Source organism: Protomyctophum bolini (assembly GCF_963924005.1).
Source record: "Protomyctophum bolini genome assembly, chromosome: 12".
NCBI classification, from domain to species: domain Eukaryota; kingdom Metazoa; phylum Chordata; class Actinopteri; order Myctophiformes; family Myctophidae; genus Protomyctophum; species Protomyctophum bolini.
Genome location: NC_137873.1, coordinates 1,041,765 through 1,063,989, shown reverse-complemented (window position 1 = coordinate 1,063,989; position 22,225 = coordinate 1,041,765). Strand labels below are relative to the sequence as shown.

At 38.7% G+C, this 22,225-nt stretch overlaps 1 protein-coding gene across 1 annotated transcript in view; it reads left to right on the top strand.

Annotated features, from left to right (window-relative positions):
* Positions 1 to 405: 405 nt before the first annotated feature.
* LOC308325391 (laminin subunit gamma-1-like) overlaps positions 406 to 22,225 on the top strand; it is a gene marked incomplete at its 3' end in the record, with an annotated part of 57,016 nt that continues 35,196 nt past the window's right edge. Inside the window, exon 1 of the mRNA XM_080777878.1 lies at positions 406 to 1,201. Within this exon, the coding sequence (XP_080634004.1) occupies positions 823 to 1,201 (379 nt within the window). The 5' untranslated portion in view covers positions 406 to 822. The remainder of the gene's footprint in view (positions 1,202 to 22,225) is intronic.

Here is a 22,225-nt window from a genome sequence, read left to right as displayed (position 1 = left end):
TGATCATTCCTTATATATATTCATGATTCAGGTGAAATACAATATATAATAATAAGAATAATATTAATACATATTTAATAATTCATGTTTTATACATGGGTCACTAAGTACTCATCTAATCATCCTTCAAACGGAAGTGGACCTTGGAATTTATTTTCTGTGAAAGAGTTTAGATGCCATGGCCCGGAGGGAGTGATCACGTGTGATTAGATTATTTGGTTGCCAGGGAGACTTTGAACAAGGGCAGGTTAGTTACCAGCGGTTGGCCAATCGCAGCGCGAGCGTCTCTCCTGCCTATGGGACGGCCTGTGGTTGAACATGCGCAGTGCATAGGCGCAGTGCGCCGCTCGGGGTGACGGGTGTATTCGTTTGTGTAGGTTTTGCGTCCATGGCGGTGCAGAGCACAAAGAGCTGAGAGCCTGCGGAACGCACTAACACACAACACGACGAGGAGCGAGAGAGAGAGAAAAGCAAGGAAAAGTAAGAAAGGAGAGAAACAAAGAAGGCATGCAAGGAGGCGGAGAGAAAAAAGGAGAAGTTGTTCGGGGGGAAAGGAGACGAAGGAAGAGCGTCGTTTTGTTTGTTTGTTTCGGAGGAGAGAGAGAGAAAAAAGTTTTGAGGAGGAGAAAACTTTGGGAGCAGCAGGGAGGAGAAAGTTCTCCGCATGGTTTTACTGGTTCTGTGCTCCAGGAGGAGGTAACTGGTTTTTTTTTACAAACCAACACTGGTTACCTGCCAGGTTTATTAGCTAGTTACAAATAAAATAAAAGGGAATAATAACGTTTGGAAAGAAGAAACGGGGACTCACTCCGCAGAAGAATCATGATGCATAGTGTAACCACCAGTCAACTTGTGCTGCTGCTCGCGTCGCTGAGCGGTCTGTTCGGAGCCATGAACGACTGCACGGACGAGCAGAACCGCGTCCAGCGCTGCATGCCGGAGTTCGTGAACGCCGCCTTCGACGTCACGGTGGTGGCCACCAACACCTGCGGCGCCCCGCCGGAGCAGTACTGTGTGCAGACCAGATTCACCGGGGTCACCAAGTCCTGCCACATCTGCGACGCCGCGGACCCCCGGTTGCACCACAACGCCTCGTACCTGACCGACTACCACACGCACCAGGACTTGACCTGGTGGCAGAGCCAGACCATGCTGGCCGGGATCCAGTACCCGAACACCATCAACCTCACCCTGCACCTAGGTAAATAATATTAATACATACGTTGTGATGTACTTGAAACACACTAGAACTCACCCTGCAGCTTAGCACTGGAGTAACGTGGTCCTACACTCACGAACTGACAGTAATGTGATCCGACGCCCGAATTTTCGTTGCGCATTTAGTAGTGTAATGACGGTAACTGCTGTGGAAGGTCCTGAAAGATACACAACGTCTTACCCAATTTTGCTGTTGTATGAATACAATGATGCTGTACTTTATACCGGATATGTTAAATACTCTATAATAATAATAGTAATAATAATTATAATTATAAACTACTACTACTACTACTAATAATAATACCTTGCTGTTGTATGAATACAATGCTGCTGTAGTGTTAATGCTGTTATATGGACACAATCTGCCCATCTGCCTATGTGACGGCAGACTGCTGGGCGAGTGCTGGCGCTTTGGCATGGGGAGCTCACATCATCATGTGGAATGAATTATGTACTGGCCATATATGGAGCGTCTTAAGTGTACAGGGTTTGATGAGGTCAGATCAACAGATAAACATATGGGATATCAGAACAGGTTAGCTCCATATATGGAGATCTAAGGGTTTGAGGTCAGATGTAGAGTTGCTGGTAGGCTCCATATAGGCAGATCTAGGTGATGATCCACTATTCTCCATGTAAGGCTATCCAGGGTTTGATGAGGTCAGTGTCGTGATCTTCATAAATGGAGATGGCCATATGTGGTGGCGTGACATGTCACGGTGCGTGACCATATATGGAGACGTGATGTCACGAGGCGTGACCATGTATGGAGACGTGATGTCACGAGGCGTGACCATATCTGGAGGCGTGGGTGATGGACAGACGTGAGATGCAGGTTTTCATAGTAAATGTTTATTTAACTCTGAGATTGCTGTCTCCGTTTTATTTAATTAAAATAAATCGAATGGACCTGCAACCACACACAGTCTGAACATTGTGTCTGCACAAGTGCATTTGAAATCCATTGACAATGTCCAGCTAAACATTTTATGAGATATTGGCACAATATTAATTTGGCATTGTGGAGAAATATCATGTCAAAGTCGTTTAACATAAATAGACAATTGTATGAACTTTGACATGCAACCACACACATTCTGAACGTTGTCTCTGCACAAGTGCATTTGAAATCCATTGACAATGTCCAGATAAACATTTTATGAGATATTGGCACAATATTACTGTGGCATTGTGGAGAAATATAATGTCAAAGTCGCCTTCTTAGGCCAAAATCGCATATAGACTCTAGAGACAACTATGAACTTTGAACTGCAACCACACACATTCTGAACATTGTCTCTGCACAGGTGCTATTGAAATCCATTGATAATGTCCAGATAAACATTTTATGAGATATTGGCACAATATTACTGTGGCATTGTGGAGAAATATAATGTCAAAGTCGCCTTCTTAGGCCAAAATCGCATATAGACTCGAGACAACTATGAACTTTGACCTGCAACCACACACATTCTGAACGTTGTCTCTGCACAAGTGCATTTGAAATCCATTGACAATGTCCAGATAAACATTTTATGAGATATTGGCACAATATTACTGTGGCATTGTGGAGAAATATAATGTCAAAGTCGCCTTCTTAGGCCAAAATCGCATATAGACTCTAGAGACAACTAAAAACTTTGAACTGCAACCACACACATTCTGAACATTGTCTCTGCACAGGTGCTATTGAAATCCATTGACAATGTCCAGATAAACATTTTATGAGATATTTGCACAATATTACTGTGGCATTGTGGAGAAATATAATGTCAAAGTCGCCTTCTTAGGCCAAAATCGCATATAGACTCTAGAGACAACTATGAACTTTGAACTGCAACCACACACATTCTGAACATTGTCTCTGCACAGGTGCTATTGAAATCCATTGACAATGTCCAGATAAACATTTTATGAGATATTGGCACAATATTACTGTGGCATTGTGGAGAAATATAATGTCAAAGTCGCCTTCTTAGGCCAAAAGCGCATATAGACTCGAGACAACTATGAACTTTGACCTGCAACCACACACATTCTGAACGTTGTCTCTGCACAAGTGCATTTGAAATCCATTGACAATGTCCAGATAAACATTTTATGAGATATTTGCACAATATTACTGTGGCATTGTGGAGAAATATAATGTCAAAGTCGCCTTCTTAGGCCAAAATCGCATATAGACTCTAGAGACAACTATGAACTTTGAACTGCAACCACACACATTCTGAACATTGTCTCTGCACAGGTGCTATTGAAATCCATTGATAATGTCCAGATAAACATTTTATGAGATATTGGCACAATATTACTGTGGCATTGTGGAGAAATATAATGTCAAAGTCGCCTTCTTAGGCCAAAATCGCATATAGACTCGAGACAACTATGAACTTTGACCTGCAACCACACACATTCTGAACGTTGTCTCTGCACAAGTGCATTTGAAATCCATTGACAATGTCCAGATAAACATTTTATGAGATATTGGCACAATATTACTGTGGCATTGTGGAGAAATATAATGTCAAAGTCGCCTTCTTAGGCCAAAATCGCATATAGACTCTAGAGACAACTAAAAACTTTGAACTGCAACCACACACATTCTGAACATTGTCTCTGCACAGGTGCTATTGAAATCCATTGATAATGTCCAGATAAACATTTTATGAGATATTGCCACAATATTACTGTGGCATTGTGGAGAAATATAATGTCAAAGTCGCCTTCTTAGGCCAAAATCGCATATAGACTCTAGAGACAACTATGAACTTTGAACTGCAACCACACACATTCTGAACATTGTCTCTGCACAGGTGCTATTGAAATCCATTGATAATGTCCAGATAAACATTTTATGAGATATTGGCACAATATTACTGTGGCATTGTGGAGAAATATAATGTCAAAGTCGCCTTCTTAGGCCAAAATCGCATATAGACTCTAGAGACAACTAAAAACTTTGAACTGCAACCACACACATTCTGAACATTGTCTCTGCACAGGTGCTATTGAAATCCATTGATAATGTCCAGATAAACATTTTATTAGATATTGGCACAATATTACTGTGGCATTGTGGAGAAATATAATGTCAAAGTCGCCTTCTTAGGCCAAAATCGCATATAGACTCTAGAGACAACTATGAACTTTGAACTGCAACCACACACATTCTGAACATTGTCTCTGCACAGGTGCTATTGAAATCCATTGATAATGTCCAGATAAACATTTTATGAGATATTGGCACAATATTACTGTGGCATTGTGGAGAAATATAATGTCAAAGTCGCCTTCTTAGGCCAAAATCGCATATAGACTCTAGAGACAACTAAAAACTTTGAACTGCAACCACACACATTCTGAACATTGTCTCTGCACAGGTGCTATTGAAATCCATTGATAATGTCCAGATAAACATTTTATTAGATATTGGCACAATATTACTGTGGCATTGTGGAGAAATATAATGTCAAAGTCGCCTTCTTAGGCCAAAATCGCATATAGACTCTAGAGACAACTATGAACTTTGAACTGCAACCACACACATTCTGAACATTGTCTCTGCACAGGTGCTATTGAAATCCATTGATAATGTCCAGATAAACATTTTATGAGATATTGGCACAATATTACTGTGGCATTGTGGAGAAATATAATGTCAAAGTCGCCTTCTTAGGCCAAAATCGCATATAGACTCTAGAGACAACTAAAAACTTTGAACTGCAACCACACACATTCTGAACATTGTCTCTGCACAGGTGCTATTGAAATCCATTGATAATGTCCAGATAAACATTTTATGAGATATTGGCACAATATTACTGTGGCATTGTGGAGAAATATAATGTCAAAGTCGCCTTCTTAGGCCAAAATCGCATATAGACTCTAGAGACAACTATGAACTTTGAACTGCAACCACACACATTCTGAACATTGTCTCTGCACAGGTGCTATTGAAATCCATTGATAATGTCCAGATAAACATTTTATGAGATATTGGCACAATATTACTGTGGCATTGTGGAGAAATATAATGTCAAAGTCGCCTTCTTAGGCCAAAATCGCATATAGACTCTAGAGACAACTAAAAACTTTGAACTGCAACCACACACATTCTGAACATTGTCTCTGCACAGGTGCTATTGAAATCCATTGATAATGTCCAGATAAACATTTTATTAGATATTGGCACAATATTACTGTGGCATTGTGGAGAAATATAATGTCAAAGTCGCCTTCTTAGGCCAAAATCGCATATAGACTCTAGAGACAACTATGAACTTTGAACTGCAACCACACACATTCTGAACATTGTCTCTGCACAGGTGCTATTGAAATCCATTGATAATGTCCAGATAAACATTTTATGAGATATTGGCACAATATTACTGTGGCATTGTGGAGAAATATAATGTCAAAGTCGCCTTCTTAGGCCAAAATCGCATATAGACTCTAGAGACAACTAAAAACTTTGAACTGCAACCACACACATTCTGAACATTGTCTCTGCACAGGTGCTATTGAAATCCATTGATAATGTCCAGATAAACATTTTATGAGATATTGGCACAATATTACTGTGGCATTGTGGAGAAATATAATGTCAAAGTCGCCTTCTTAGGCCAAAATCGCATATAGACTCTAGAGACAACTATGAACTTTGAACTGCAACCACACACATTCTGAACATTGTCTCTGCACAGGTGCTATTGAAATCCATTGATAATGTCCAGATAAACATTTTATGAGATATTGGCACAATATTACTGTGGCATTGTGGAGAAATATAATGTCAAAGTCGCCTTCTTAGGCCAAAATCGCATATAGACTCTAGAGACAACTAAAAACTTTGAACTGCAACCACACACATTCTGAACATTGTCTCTGCACAGGTGCTATTGAAATCCATTGACAATGTCCAGATAAACATTTTATGAGATATTTGCACAATATTACTGTGGCATTGTGGAGAAATATAATGTCAAAGTCGCCTTCTTAGGCCAAAATCGCATATAGACTCGAGACAACTATGAACTTTGACCTGCAACCACACACATTCTGAACGTTGTCTCTGCACAAGTGCATTTGAAATCCATTGACAATGTCCAGATAAACATTTTATGAGATATTGGCACAATATTACTGTGGCATTGTGGAGAAATATAATGTCAAAGTCGCCTTCTTAGGCCAAAATCGCATATAGACTCTAGAGACAACTAAAAACTTTGAACTGCAACCACACACATTCTGAACATTGTCTCTGCACAGGTGCTATTGAAATCCATTGATAATGTCCAGATAAACATTTTATGAGATATTGCCACAATATTACTGTGGCATTGTGGAGAAATATAATGTCAAAGTCGCCTTCTTAGGCCAAAATCGCATATAGACTCTAGAGACAACTATGAACTTTGAACTGCAACCACACACATTCTGAACATTGTCTCTGCACAGGTGCTATTGAAATCCATTGATAATGTCCAGATAAACATTTTATGAGATATTGGCACAATATTAATTTGGCATTGTGGAGAAATATCATGTCAAAGTCGCCTTCTTAGGCCAAAATCGCATATAGACTAGAGACAACTAGAACTGCACTCTGTCGAGTGCATACTTGCTTGTTGCACACACTAGTAGGCCATAAATGGCCAACTAGTGCGCAAGCAGAGCGCGCAAGTACTTTCGACCGCTGTCTCTAAGGACCTCTAGGTCAATGGTTCCTGTCAGCCGCTGCCCGTCTCAAAATGACCTTTAGGTCAGTGGTTCCTGTCAGTCTCTGCCCGTCTCTAAGGACCTCTAGGTCAGTGGTTCCTGTCAATCGCTGCCCGTCTGACTCACGATGTCTATATATTTTTTCTTTCTAGAATAAAACTTTGGGACCTAGTTTTTGCACAATACTTTATGATCTACTTTTTGACACTACCGTTATTTTATACACTCCAGAAACAGAATGTTGTAATGAATACGTAAGTGACGACTTTGGATTGTTACGTATATGTTAATCAGTGCCTCCCAACACTAAAACATAGTCATTACGTCACCATCGAAAACGAATTACACTCTGACATTACATATACATTACATGTATAATATGTCATTTGTAAGTTGATTAGCGTATACTGTGGTTCCTTTGCGCCAAAAACCGTCCCAGCCAACCCGCCACTTTTGATGCCTATGCAAATAAAACAGCAAAATTGTGCCTGATTTGCTGGGACCAGATTACATACATGACCATATGTCTTACGTCATCATTGAGAGCTAGTCATACATACCGTATACACACCATGTCCCAGCAAATCAGGCACAATTTGCTTTTTTTTTTTCAAATTACATATATATGTATATGTATGACTAGTGTGGGAGCTATATTCAGTAATTTTCTATTTCAGTATTTCTGTTATATATGTAATGCATTTCTTATTTTTAGTTTAATTTGCTTTGCTTAATTGGTTTGTTTACAGCCATTATTTCTGTTGCAGCTAATGCTTTTGTTTTGAAGGTGATGGGCAGTTCTGGGGGCACAGCTGAGGCTATTTAATTAAGTGAGCACACAGGTAGTCAGTGAGCACTGGGAAGGTCCATGTTTTTTTACCAGCAGGTTAGGGAGAGCACTGTGACATGATGACATCTTGTACTGTCTGTCTGGAGAAGCAAAATAAAAACACCATCAAATGTTGCTGCCCTGACTGGACAATGGTCTTATTCCCTACCAACTGCGTAAGATTCGCTGCCCGGTGCTTTTAGTGGCTTTTAAGTTTTATTGTTCATAGTGTTGATTAGCCACTACAACTAGCTCTCAATGATGACGTAAGACATATGGTCATGTATGTAATATATCTGTGCCTGATTTGCTGGGACCAGATTACATACATGACCATATTTCTTACGTCATCATTGAGAGCTAGTCATACGTATACACACCATGTACTCTGGTCCCAACAAATCCGGCAAAATTTTGCAGTTTTATTTGCATACGCATCAAAAGTGGCGGGTTGGCTGGGACGGTGCATATGGACCGGGCGAAAATATTACTTGCGCGCTCTGCTTGCGCAAGTAACTATGAACTTTGAACTGCAACCACACACATTCTGAACATTGTCTCTGCACAAGTGCTATTGGAATCCATTGATAATGTCCAGATAAACATTTGATGAGATATTGGCACAATATTACTGTGGAATTGTGGAGAAACTTTGGTCTTGAACCACAGCCATTTTGTAAATTTCCCTTGCACTAGTGCTATTGTAATCAATTGTCAATGTCCAGTTAAACATTTGAAAGATGTTGGTACCATATTACTGCTAGCCAGTGCTATTGTAACAAATGAACAATGTCAAAATTTGACTTGTAGACTTTGATAACTTTTTTGTCCAATGTTACTGTGGAAATATGGATAGATATAATCAGAAAAGAGACTTTCTTAGATATGTGTTGTTTTTTTGCAATGAAAAGCATTTCAGAAGGTAAAAATCTATCACTGATAAACAATTTTAATTACTATTTTTCTTGTTACAAAATCTAAGAAATACCTTCATTATGTCTTTTCATTTTTGCAATGGAAACCATTTGATGAGGTCACAATCTATCACTGATAAACAGTGAACACACATGTTACAGTGTCTAATTGTAGGCTATATCACATTAGAAAATGCTATAATATGACTCAACACATAGGCCAGGGTATCACTGGTCGGTGGATAGCATATCATTTACTCTGATAAACTAATTAAACCCACTTTATAAGTCCCTTCCCGACTAAACACATACACAAATATTGAAGTTTGACCTTTTATTCAAGAAATATTCATACAAATATTAAAATAAAACAGATCTTTCTTGATCACATGACTATAGAGATAATTATTTGCGTAACATTTCGATAACATTTGAAGTAATATTAAAAAAACACAAATGACAAGTTTTAGCATAAAAAAAAGACACACTAGATCTCAAGGTTTCCTTGACTTGGGGAAATCAATAAATACATCTGTGAATAAAGAGGTTCACAAATTAACTGCAGATGTCACAATGCCAGGTCACTTTACTGCCAATTACTTGTTTTGGAATGGTCACACATGTAGGGTGATACCATTCCTCGCACTGTGCGCATTGCACCATCAACTCCATGCTGTGTGCAGTACGACACACACAGTACACATTAATGATGGCTTTGTTGTCATCTTTTATTTTTGTGGTTTTTGGTTGGAATTTAATTTGCATTTTTCCATTGGAAATAGAATTGAACAGCTGTGACCTCAGTTTGCCTTCCATAAATGTGCACATCTCTGGTTTAGCACCTTGGCACAAAGCATATGCATAGGCCACCGCAAACATCCCGCAGTTGCTTCCATTAGTTTGCTGCTGCACATCTGGCAGCAGAACCTCGAAAAAGGGTGATCTTGTCCTGAGCAGCCAGGATAGAGCCTGTTTAGTTGGATCGTCCAGTCTAAGACTAAGGCTGTCGTAGACAACCAGCTGGTCTTGGTCACAAAATATATTGCTTATAGTAACCCAGTGTGACCTGCGAATGTTCAAAAATTGAATGAACTTTCCTTCAGGAGTGCCTACAACGCCCCCCTTTGGTATAGCTGCAAAAGGCAATACAGATTGAAAACCATCAATGTTAGTGTATTCATTTGCCAGAAAGTAAGTGGCTTGATCAATATGCTTATCTGTTAGCCAAAAGTCCATCTCAAGAATTCTCACGAGAGACACTTTTTCTACTCTTCGATCGACTCTGACTGGTGGACGTCTTCCTTTGTTGGTTCCACGCCAGATTGGTCCCTCAACTTTGGAGCGCCTTCGTCGCACTCTGGCTTTCTGTGGAACTGCCTTCTTCTTTTTTTAGTTCATTTAACAGATAGAGAGACAGAAATAAAAATTAAAATCCATTTTCCAAATTGGCACTTGGCAGTGATATTCTAATCAAGGTCTAGTAACATATATGTTGGAGTACAGTATATTTAGATATTAATTTAATTAAATTGTAAAAATGTATAGCAATTGAAATACTACCACATTAACTTTTAATGCATGTAGGCCTATCAGTCATGTTGTAGGAAAAAAAAGACAAAAGAGACACAAAGTACTATAAACATTCTCACTACATCCAGTTTACAGTGTACTTTTAAATTATTTTATATTTACTTAATTTAATCACTCATTATAATAACTAATAGTTCAGTCATTTCAACAGTAATCATTTAAAAAAGGAGCATTAGAGTACCTGCGGTGCTATGGCCTCAAGAAGTTCTGTGTCACTGGAGTTGACTGTAGATGCAGTTGTCTTTGGAGGCATCTTAGCCGTGTCTTTGAACTGTAATGAACATGTCAAACAAAATGAATTAATGTTTATCATAGGCTACACAGTTATTACTATACATTGTCATTTACAATACTAGATTACATAGTCATTACATTGTTAAGACAATAATAACATAATAAAATTACCTAATCTGAGCAGCAGGGGCGGTAATTGCATTCGCTGTACTGCACTCACACGAAAAGAGATCTGAGCCAGAAGGCAAAGCTCTCTGTCTACTGAGCAATTTTCGTTCCTACTCTCACCTATGGTCATGAAGTGTGGATCATGACCGAAAGAATGAAGTTGAGAATACAGTAGCTGCATAATGGAGCGGAGGCACCGCTCAAAAAGAAAACTTAAAGTTTTGGGACATGAAAGGTTTCCACCCGACCCGACAGCAGCAATATACATTTAAAAACTCATTATGAGAAGTAATGTCACTGCATGCGGCTTCTAGTATAGTTCATAAGTCATCCCAATGTTAATGATGACATTTATAAAAACTAAAAAGCCAAAGAAGCATTTGAGCACCTGTGGTAAGGTCCCAGGGTCAGAAAGGTCTTCTGAATCACTCAAGGTCAAGCTCAAACAGTCACGAGATGCTGTTGCCTTTGTCTTCACGTCTTTGAACTGTAATACAACATGTCAAAGAAAATTAAGTTTCACATTGCCTACAGTATATATTTTTATGATTTTAGTATACATTATTACATATTGTACATACAGTGTTAATGAATGACTTACAACAATATTAAAGTGCTTCTTGTTTAATGAACAAATACAACTCTAAGTTACTTAATTTACAGAATAATTGCCTATTACTTGTAATATGTTGTAATATGTTCATAACATATTACAACCTTTCTTTTTATCTTGTTTTCATCAAATGATGCCCTATAGTTCATACCGCTTCTAGTGGAGAACCAGAGTATACTGCAAATAGCCAATGTACAAGCTCACGAGTTGCAATGAGACGTGTTTAAACTAATTACGAGAACTGCATACTTTTCTGTAGTTTAGTGTACTTTTAGTAATTGTTCAGTCATTAAAACAGTATTAAGTATAGGATCATTTAATCACCTGTGGTTTGGTCACGGTGCCTTCAAGGTCTTCAGTATCAGAGTGCAATGGAGACTCTGGAGAAGCTGTTGCCTTAGAAGGAGCCTCACGGGTGTCTTTGAACTGTATGGCATTAATGTCAAAGAAAAGTAACTAAATAGCCTATATATATATATAGCGATATAGTGGTAATTAACAACAGTGTTTATTTTATTAAAGTATAAAGCCTATGGAACATTTGAGCACCTGTGGCATGGTCCCAGGAGATGTTTTTGCCTTTGTAGGGGTCTCACCGGTGTTTTTGTGCTGTAATACAACATTTCAAACAGTTTCATTATGTGTACACAAAAAAATGGAAGGAGCTTCAAACAAAAGGTGATGCCAAAATTCATAAAAGATTAACAAATCACACCTGCATTTCAGGATTCTTGAATCTGAAGGTCTTTAAAAGCGGGGAAACATAGGTGCCACGTCGAGTTTTACTTTTATTTTTCCATTGTTCCAGGTCAATCCGGTAGTTCTTGAAAATGAAAAAGGTTAAGTTAATAATTCATTAATCTCATGAAGGCCACATCTATGTAATTATTCATTTATTTGATACATTTGTCTCTGTGAATTGACTTGAATTGAATTTACTTTTGAACTACTGACAGGACAGACCTATCTTGGGCACGCCTTATGCTTTAATATTTAAGTCTTTGCCATATTTGAAAAACATTTTACAAAAGTTTTACGAGTAGCCTAAGGCAGATTATTTAAATATTTTTTTAATATTTTATATATATATATATTTTCTTTTAATAGACTGACTACACATATAGACTGACTGACATATGACATTCCAACCAACCCTTTTTCTGGTGCGCTCTTTGTCGCCGTATTCACGCAACATGGCATCGTGGATCTTTTGGTATTGGCTCACAAAGTCATCTAGCCTTGTGAGACCTTTCATAGGGAATCGTATGTGTTTCAAGTCCCACTGGCTCTTTTCCATGATGCCCTGTGTCCGGTTATCCTGTGTGAAGTTCTGCAACACAATACAGATTAAAAAACATTTACACTGCAACCATATCCTTTTTACTTTCTTTTGTTTAGACATATCTGTAGGTTTATCTTTTACAGTTTATCTTTTTCACCCTTGGGAGATGAGATGTGCAATGGAGCTCAGTATGTATGTGTGAATAGTTCAATAGGCAATTTTGAAAAGGCTCGTTGCAAACGAACAGTAACAGTTATTGCCTGGGAGGCTAAAGTTTGTCACAGAGGTTGAGTGCGTGCGTGTGTGCGTGCGCATCACACCAGGATGAATTATGTAATTGTACCTGTGTTTTGATTTTGCAGACTTTTTCAAAGACCTCTCTGAAATGATTGTATGCTCCACCCTTATCCATACCATGTCGATATAAGTTCCCTAAGAAGAAAAAAATAAAATTATGTGGTAAATTTAAACATAATGTTGTGTATTTTACACATCAATGAAAATAAAATAATAGATATAATTCACACTTAAGCTCATTGCTAAATAAGATAATATAAAATATAAAAGTGTTCTTATCATACCTAGCATCATTCCAGACCAAAGGGCAGCATTGGGCAGGAAGTTTTTGGCCAGTGTCGTGATGAATGTAGGGGAGTAATATGGATTTGGAGGGCCCTTCACCTCAATAGAAACATTTCTGATGACATTATCAAAATGCATCTCAAACGGATTGCTTCCAACATCGTGGGTTTCTGCCTGAAAGCACCAATATCAATGTGAAGTTTTTTTAGAATAGGATTTTGAAGACACTTTTGGAATCGGCCTGACGTCTAAATGGATCTAACTAACAGAAACTTAAAAGGTTTTAGGATAAAGTTAATTTGGGCTTTTTTGAATAAACTAATGTTTTTACAAAGAGGAAAAGAATATACATTATTTTTAGCATAGTACTATATCTGACTATTGTGTCAAAAATAGCATTACCGTGTCATCCTCCTCCTCAACTTCGACAACTCCTTTGTCAATGTCACCAATTCCCTTTTCCTGCATGAGTTGCTGGAGGTTTTTGAAATGTTTTTCCACATTTGTATTAGTGCTGGGACTGGAAAAGAGGACTGTAGCACTGACTACAGCGTCGTCCATCTCGGGCAGTGTGCCACAGTCTGCAAGTAGGCCAAACACGTGCATAGCCAGACTGTAGTATGCCTTAGGGAAACTATAGGGGAAAAGAGGCTGTTAATTATTTCTTCAGTTCAAAATGGGAACTTACACAATAAAATATTATATTATATATATATATTATAATATTTCTCACCTTTTCTTGCACAAGTCCTTTGCATTTTTGACAATATGACTCAGACAACGATGGACGATGGGGAGGTCAAATTTGTCTGAGTTACATTGTCCTGTAATAATATTGTAGTACCTCTGCTGGAGTTCTGGAAGGCTTAGTCTACAAAATGTCCAGGAAATAGCCTGAAGGAGGACAATGGATCCATCACAAATTATCATGACGGGTCTTTTATATGTTTGAGGGCCATGCTTCTTTGCCAGGTCTGTCAGGAAGGATTGTAAAAAATATGTTATTGAGGCCGTAGTGTGCTCACAAGTGAGGAACGTTGCCACGGGTAGAGGGGATCCACCTTTTGTCGGATTTCTCACTATTAATTCGTACACGTAGTACGGCGGTGAGTTTTTGGCTTTCCTCAGAATGCTTCCTGTCGCATCAATATAAACGACATCATTTTTGCATCGGGCAAAGAAGACTGACAGAGTCTTCTTTGACCAGAGCATCACTCCTTTTGGGGCCATTAATACTTTCTGCAGCACTTCACCATCACCTCCGGTCTTTGCATCCAACATTTTCTGCAGACTTAGCACTTCAATTGGATCGGCTCGCAAACGTCTCCTTTCAGAACATGCAATGTTCTTCAAAACTGAAGGGGTTTGCGCTGTGTCCCTGCATCCAGACTCCATGACATCCTCTGGGATCTCTCTGATATCGTCAAGATACAACGACCTCGGTAGCTTACTCTGCAGTCTCTCTCCATATCTTGCGCGGGCATCAGCACGCACAGGCCTTCGTCGAAGGTCATCTTGAACATGGCAAACATCTCCACCAGAGAATTCAATGCATGCTTTTAATGTAGCTTCATCTTGAACTCTTACGACAACTTGGACCGGACAGCCCTCCATGGTGCAATAGCCATCACACTTAAAAAGTCCTCCTTCTTTCTTGGAGAGCTTTGTTTTCACAGTATGCCTATTGAAGGCAAAGCTACAGTATGGGTGGTGGGATCTGATGCCTGTTGATATTATATTAGTCCACTCAAGATTATTAAATTGTCTCTTTGTTTGGTTTTGTCGCAATTTCTTCCAATCCTTATTTTTTATATAAAAGAAGCCTTTCTTTGGTGCAGGACGTGTGTAGAGGTCTGATATCGGTGGACTCTGATATGGGGAAAATAATAAGATTCAGTACACAGAAAAGAAAATACATGGTCTACACAAATGTAACTGTCCAAACAGTATTCTTTCATGATTGATGGGAGATATATATGGGAGATATATATAATGCATATTTGTGTAACATACAGTATGGTGCTGGATATTAGGCATATTTCACAACATTCCATAATAAATACATGTTTTGCCCAATCAAATGGGCACATTTATGTTAAATGAATTCTAATGATGCAGAATGCGTTTGTGAAAACATATTTACTTGTTACATTCAGTGTTGGAAAGTAAGACTTTTGGTGACAAAGTATAGTAATAATAGTAGCCTACAACTAACTAGTAATGTGTATTATGTTAACGTTTTAACCCATTTAGACCTGATTTAAAAACATTCACTTTGAAAGAATATATATTCAAAGATTTGCGCCACATTTTTACGATTTTTCAAAAATAGCAGACCTACGAGCTCATAGCGCGCCACTCGGTGGCGCGCTATGAGCTCGTAGGTCTGCTATTTTTCAAAAGCTAAATTATAACATAATGTTTAAAACACCAAAAGGGGTTCCTGCCCAAAATGGGTTAAATTAACTATTCCAACACTGTTGCAAAGCACAATAGTCGTGAATAACTGGAACATTTTGACAACTTACTATACTCTGTGGAATCTGTCCACTCTGTACTGTACCTTCTTCTCTCCACTGGAGTCTTCTTCATCTCCACTCTGAACCTTATCTCCACTCGAAACCTCTGCTTCACTCTCATCCTCTTCACTCTGTATTTTCAACATGTAATGCAAATTGTTTTATTAATCAATTTTAGATATCATATCACTGTTGGCAGTTAAGTGTACATTTAGATGAAAAAAGAAACGTATAAATACTTATTTAGTTTTTTAGTACATGGTCTACACAAATGTAACTGTCCAAACAGTATTCTTTCATGATTGATGGGAGATATATATGGGAGATATATATAATGCATATTTGTGTAACATACAGTATGGTGCTGGATATTAGGCATATTTCACAACATTCCATAATAAATACATGTTTTGCCCAATCAAATGGGCACATTTATGTTAAATGAATTCTAATGATGCAGAATGCGTTTGTGAAAACATTTACTTGTTACATTCAGTGTTGGAAAGTAAGACTTTTGGTGACAAAAGATGCAATTACTGGGCACAAGAAAAAAAATAAAAATGAAACTTAGGAAAAGTTGCTTTTGACAGGGAGTAATAAGTATAGTAATAATAGTACAACTAACTAGTAATATGTAATATGTTAACGTTTTAACCCATTTAGACCTGATTTAAAAACATTCACTTTGAAAGAATATTTATTCAAAGATTTGCGCCACATTTTTACGATTTTTCTAAAATAGCAGACCTACGAGCTCATAGCGCGCCACTCGGTGGCGCGCTATGAGCTCGTAGGTCTGCTATTTTTCAATAGCTAAATTATAACATAATGTTTAAAACACCAAAAGGGGTTCCCGGCCAAAATGGGTAATTAACTATTCCAACACTGTTGCAAAGCACAATAGTCGTGAATAACTGGAACATTTTGACAACTTACTATACTCTGTGGAATCTGTCCACTCTGTACTGTACCTTCTTCTCTCCACTGGAGTCTTCTTCATCTCCACTCTGAACCTTATCTCCACTCGAAACCTCTGCTTCACTCTCATCCTCTTCACTCTGTATTTTCAACATGTAATGCAAATTGTTTTATTAATCAATTTGAGATATTATATCACTGTTGGCAGTTAAGTGTACATTTAGATGAAAAAAGAAACATATAAATACTGATTTTGTTTTTTAGTATATCACTCAAAGCTACAGCATAGTTAACAACATTGATCACCGGAAACAAAGTCCCTTGTTTTGACGATGATGTCATCGTCAAAACAAGGGACTTTGTTTCCTGATGGCCTTCAGTACTCACACTGGTGAAATCGACCACTGCTTGACCCGGGGCGGAGAGTGCGGGTATCTGGACCGTGACGTTGGGCTCTGTTATTATGGGTGGTAGGGATGGGGAGCTCTGGGGTGCAGCCCACTGCAGCCCACCTGTTGCTGGAGATTCATTTGCCTGTCCAAAAAAGTCATCTCCACTGGAAACCGATCCTCCACTCTGATGATGCTCTCCACTCTGTAATTACAACATAACAAATTGCTAATTGTTGTATTATTCAATTTCAGAAGTCATATATCATTGCGGGCAGTTAAATTAGGACGAAAAAAATCGTATAAATACTTGTTATTTTTTATTAGCACTCAATGCTACAGCATAGTTAACACCATTGATCACGGCATATCTAATGATGAAACAAAGTTCCTTGTTTTGACGATGACCTTCCTATGACATTCTTCAGTACTCACACTGGTGAAATCGACCACTATGGCTTGATCCTGCAGGGCGGAGAGTGGGGGTATCTGGACCGTGACGTTGGGGTCTGTTGTTATGGGTGGTAGGGATGGGGAGCTCTGGGAGTCAGGGGAGTGGATTCTTTCAGACTGTGACAAAGCAGACTGCAGCCCACCTGTTACTGGAGATTCATTTGCCTGTCCAAAAAAGTCATCTCCACTAGAAACCGATCCTCCACTCTGATGATGCTCTCCACTCTGTAATTACAACAGAACACATTGCAAATTGTTCCTTAATCAATAATTTAAGAACCCATATGACGGTGGGAGTCAAATATGAGACATTGAATATGCATGAAAGATTGAATATGTCTTACAAATCATTGTTTTTTTTCAAAATAAATGTAACATAAATGAACAGGAAACTTTAGTTTGGACAACTTACGTCACTCTGTGAAACCTGAGGAACCTGCACCTCATCTCCGCTCTGTAATTTCAATATATCCGATTAGAAAACGTTTGGAAGTGAAATTTTAGAAAATGAAATGAAGTATTAGAAATACTAAACATTTGTGCAAATGAAAAATAACTCCTACGTCCTCGCCATCCTTTTAAAAAAGAATCATATCACATCAGCAGTGGTAAGCACTTATTTAAAAATAGCATTTGAACAACTTACCTCACTTGTACTCTCTCGACTCAGCTCTTCTCCTGTCAGCTCATCTGAGCTCTGAAATTTCAATATATCAGATTACAAATTGCTTGGAAGTGAAATGAAAGACTAAAAATTAGGGCCGGGACTAATTGCGATTAATTACAAAAAAAAATAACTACAGAAAAATAACGCATTTTAATCGCACTATTTTTTTCACCGCAGAACGTTGTCACTGGACAGTTTTCAGACGGACCTGAGCACCAAGTGTCCATGTCCTCTCCAGGCAATAACATCACCAGAATGTTACACCGCAGACAGTACACCATACTGGGGGAAGCCGCTGAGATCACTTTGCTTGTCCCCTTGGATTGGAAATAGGATTTAAAAGGCTATCCGATGGTAGCGTGGATTACAGCACAGTTGTGTGCAATTATTCAATAAATAATTATTACCCCTATTACTACAAAAACAATGTTTTATTGCTTAAACTTATGTATTCACTATTCATTGATTCACTAGTATACCAAAATCCATTTGAAAAAATTGCTTTCTCACTGTTCTCGGGTCAAATAATGATATGCGATTAAAATGCGATTAATCTAGATTAATTCATCGCAAAGCCTCTGATTAATTAGATTACTTTTTTTAATCAAGTCCCAGCTCTACTAAAAATAAGTGTTAGAATTAGTAAGCATCTTTTCAAAATAAAATTAACTGGATACAACTTACTTCAGTCTGTGAAATTTCTTGAACCTGAACGTCATGGTCACTCTTCTCCTCACCACTCTGTAATAGTAACACATCACATTTCAAATTGTTGTATCAATCAATTTCAGCAGCCATACATACACACACACACACAGAGAGAAAAATAAACGCCCACAAACATCACATCCGCTTTTAGCCTATGGTAAAAAAGAATAGTCTGGCTCCATTAGAAAGCAACAAGGGCTGCTGTGTTACATTATGGCAGGGGAGGATTATCCAACGGGCCTGCTGGGCCCAGGCCCAGGTTCCCCTGAGCTAGGGGTGGCCCTGATATTGCGACCACGTTGCTGTCACATGGAGGCTCAAGCTCAGGGCCCCCCCAAAAGTGCAAAGTTAACATTTATTAACTGTGCACTTTTTGTCAGTAATGGGCTTATTCATTCATGTCAATCAAATAACCCCAAAAGTCCTAATACACATATGATACATGTTACTGCAGGTGTTTAAACTCTCAGTTTATCCATTTGGCTTCCAGAGGGAGCTAGGTCTCCAAAAACAAGTGCTAAACAACAACATTAGAATGTTCTAATATCCATGCATTACAACAACTAGCCCTTACCCATTGTGAGATATTTGCCCCGCTAATCACTAATAAATGAATTAATAATCATTAATGTGTCAAATCAAAAAAGGGCTTGACTATATGGTCCTTTAATTATGTGTTACTAGTGTTAGGCCTTACCTGGCCAGATGATGAGGCTGTGTTGATGGGTGCTAGGGACGGCGGGGAGCTCTGGGGATCCGGCGTGTCTGAATGTGGAGAAGCAGACTGCTGGCCGCCTGTGAGTGACTGCAGGGGGAGATGCACCTGCGCTTTCAGACCCTGAGACAGACAGACAGTAGCACATGTGGAAGAGTAGCAAGGTATACATTTGTTATTACGAGGTGAACTATGGATAATGTAGTGGGGAGACTTATTGTCAGACAAATAAGGATGAAATTATTAAGAATAACACTGACATACAGCCAATTAACTTTTAAGTTTATAATTTGTATTGATAGTTTATGAATGCCCTATAAAAAAACAAGTCAAATGCTGGTTACTTTACTTTACTGTTCCAAATGTTTTTTTTAAACCATATTGCCATCACTATATCAACAAATTCCCACATAAGGTGCCTTGCCTTTACATTTTTCAAAAGTCAATGGATCATGTTTTTTCCTTAACAATAACAAAAGGTCTATACTTAATTTCCAGTGCAGAAATTACACAAGTGCATGCATTCAATGTTAAAAGAAGATTAAAGGAGATTACCCTTTCATACAGATGGTGGATCTTATTGCGATTATTTTTTGAGTTTGGAACATCAAGGTTTTGGCACACAGCTCCCCAAAATCCTTGTTTATCGCTATAACTGTCTGTTATTGATTTTTTAAGTGCTATTTGCTTTATAGCAAATACCACTTCATCAGAAGTCTTTGTATGCTTTCGCTAAAACAATGACAATGGGGGAAAAAAAGGTGACAGCTATTACAATGTAACAACAGTTGTATTCTTGAAATCAGAAATTACATCATAATGACACCTTTTTAAAATAGCATTATAGGTGGTAGTTGTTTTAATAAAGGTTTAATAAAGGTGGATAAATGCAGTAATACTGTGTATAGTCACTCTATAGGCTACTCACCTCTCCAAATTTAGGGAAATAATATGTTCTGAAATACAAATTATATTTGATTTAAAATAGTTAATATTACACCAAAACTCAATGACATGCAATTTTGTGAGCTGAATCATGACAAAAAATAGCTAATCATTTGGCCATCAAAATACCTGCAGGAGATAACAGTAAACGGATTACACATGCCAAATCAGGACTATTAGTACAGCAAATGTGCTGAATGTAAAAGGTGCTTGTGCGTAAATATTTAATATAAATACATTATATACATAACATACATAAATACATAAAATACATCACAACATGTCAATGTAGATTGGCTAGTCTATATTATAAGAAATATATGTAGGCCTATGTTGATTTTCTAAAACAGAGGATGGAAATAATAAACGATTAATGCAGTCATTGTGAGAGAAGGCTACTTACTTTTGTGGATTGTTCATCTTGATGATGAAAAAATGCAAATTCAAAACCAACAATTGATTGTAACCACCTGTCCAGATGTTGTGTAGGCTACTGAAGGGAAATAAGTAAGCCAAAATATATGCCTTTGTTTAAGCCAATCAGATCTCTGCAAATGTTTGGGTCATTCCAAATGTAGATGGGTGTTTGCCAAGTTACCCCCTGGCAAAACACTAAATTGGATTGACCCAGGTGAAGGTCAGTCTCAGGTCAGGGTGCCTATAGCTGCCTGCACACACACACACACACACACACACACACACACACACACACACACACACACACACAGTACCTGAGAAGCTTCCCAGCATGGTGTCTGAATTGTCCCCTCCCCTCCATCAAACAGGGAGTCCCAGTTCTGCTCGGTTACAAAGTTCTGATTCGGTCACCTGAATCTGGGATGCGGCAGGGGGTGGGGGGGGATACGCACAGGGGGAGGATGGAGGAAAAAAAAACACACACACACACACACACACACACACACACACACACACACGGCCCCCTGTGGCCTTCCTGCACTCAATTGGCCAGGACAGACACACTCAACCTCTGTGACAGACTTTAGCCAGGGCAATGACTGTTACTGTTCGCTTGACAACCAGCCTTTTCAAAATTGCATGAAGTATTTACACACACATTTGACTATTTTTTTTAAATAATTATAAAACAATAATTAAAACCTACAGAAATTGCAACATATATTATTATTCACTGCTGTCCCCTGCTTAACCTCCAATGGACATGAATTGGGTACTTGACCTCAGCTAGGGATGTTTGACCTCAGCTGTAAGAAACAACAAAGCTGAATGCCTATAGATCTCTCACTCACACACACACACACACTCACACTCACACTCACACACACACACACACACACACACACACACACACACACACACACACACACACTGCAACTACTACACCACCTGTGCTGACTCATCACTGCCAAAAATGTAGGCTACAGTGGGAAACTATGACACACACACACACACACACACACACAAACTCTAGGGTAGAGGGTAATAATAAAAATCTAAATAAAATACTAATCATCATCATGCACGTTTTTTGGGCCGCCGTTCGCCCGGGGAGTGGCCCACGACCATATGGGGCTTGGACCACCGCGTGCCGCTGGCCGACATGTGTCCGTGGAGCCCTCGGTTCTGGAGCTAGGGCTGTTTTTGTTACCGTAAAAAGAGGAAAAAAGAAGGAGCTGCAACGCGTTACCGAAGCCCCATCAAAGGCTGTACCTCAGCCGTTTCAGGGAAAATCGTTGGGACTGGGCCGTTGTCCTGGACACGTTCATGGGGTCTGGGTGTAC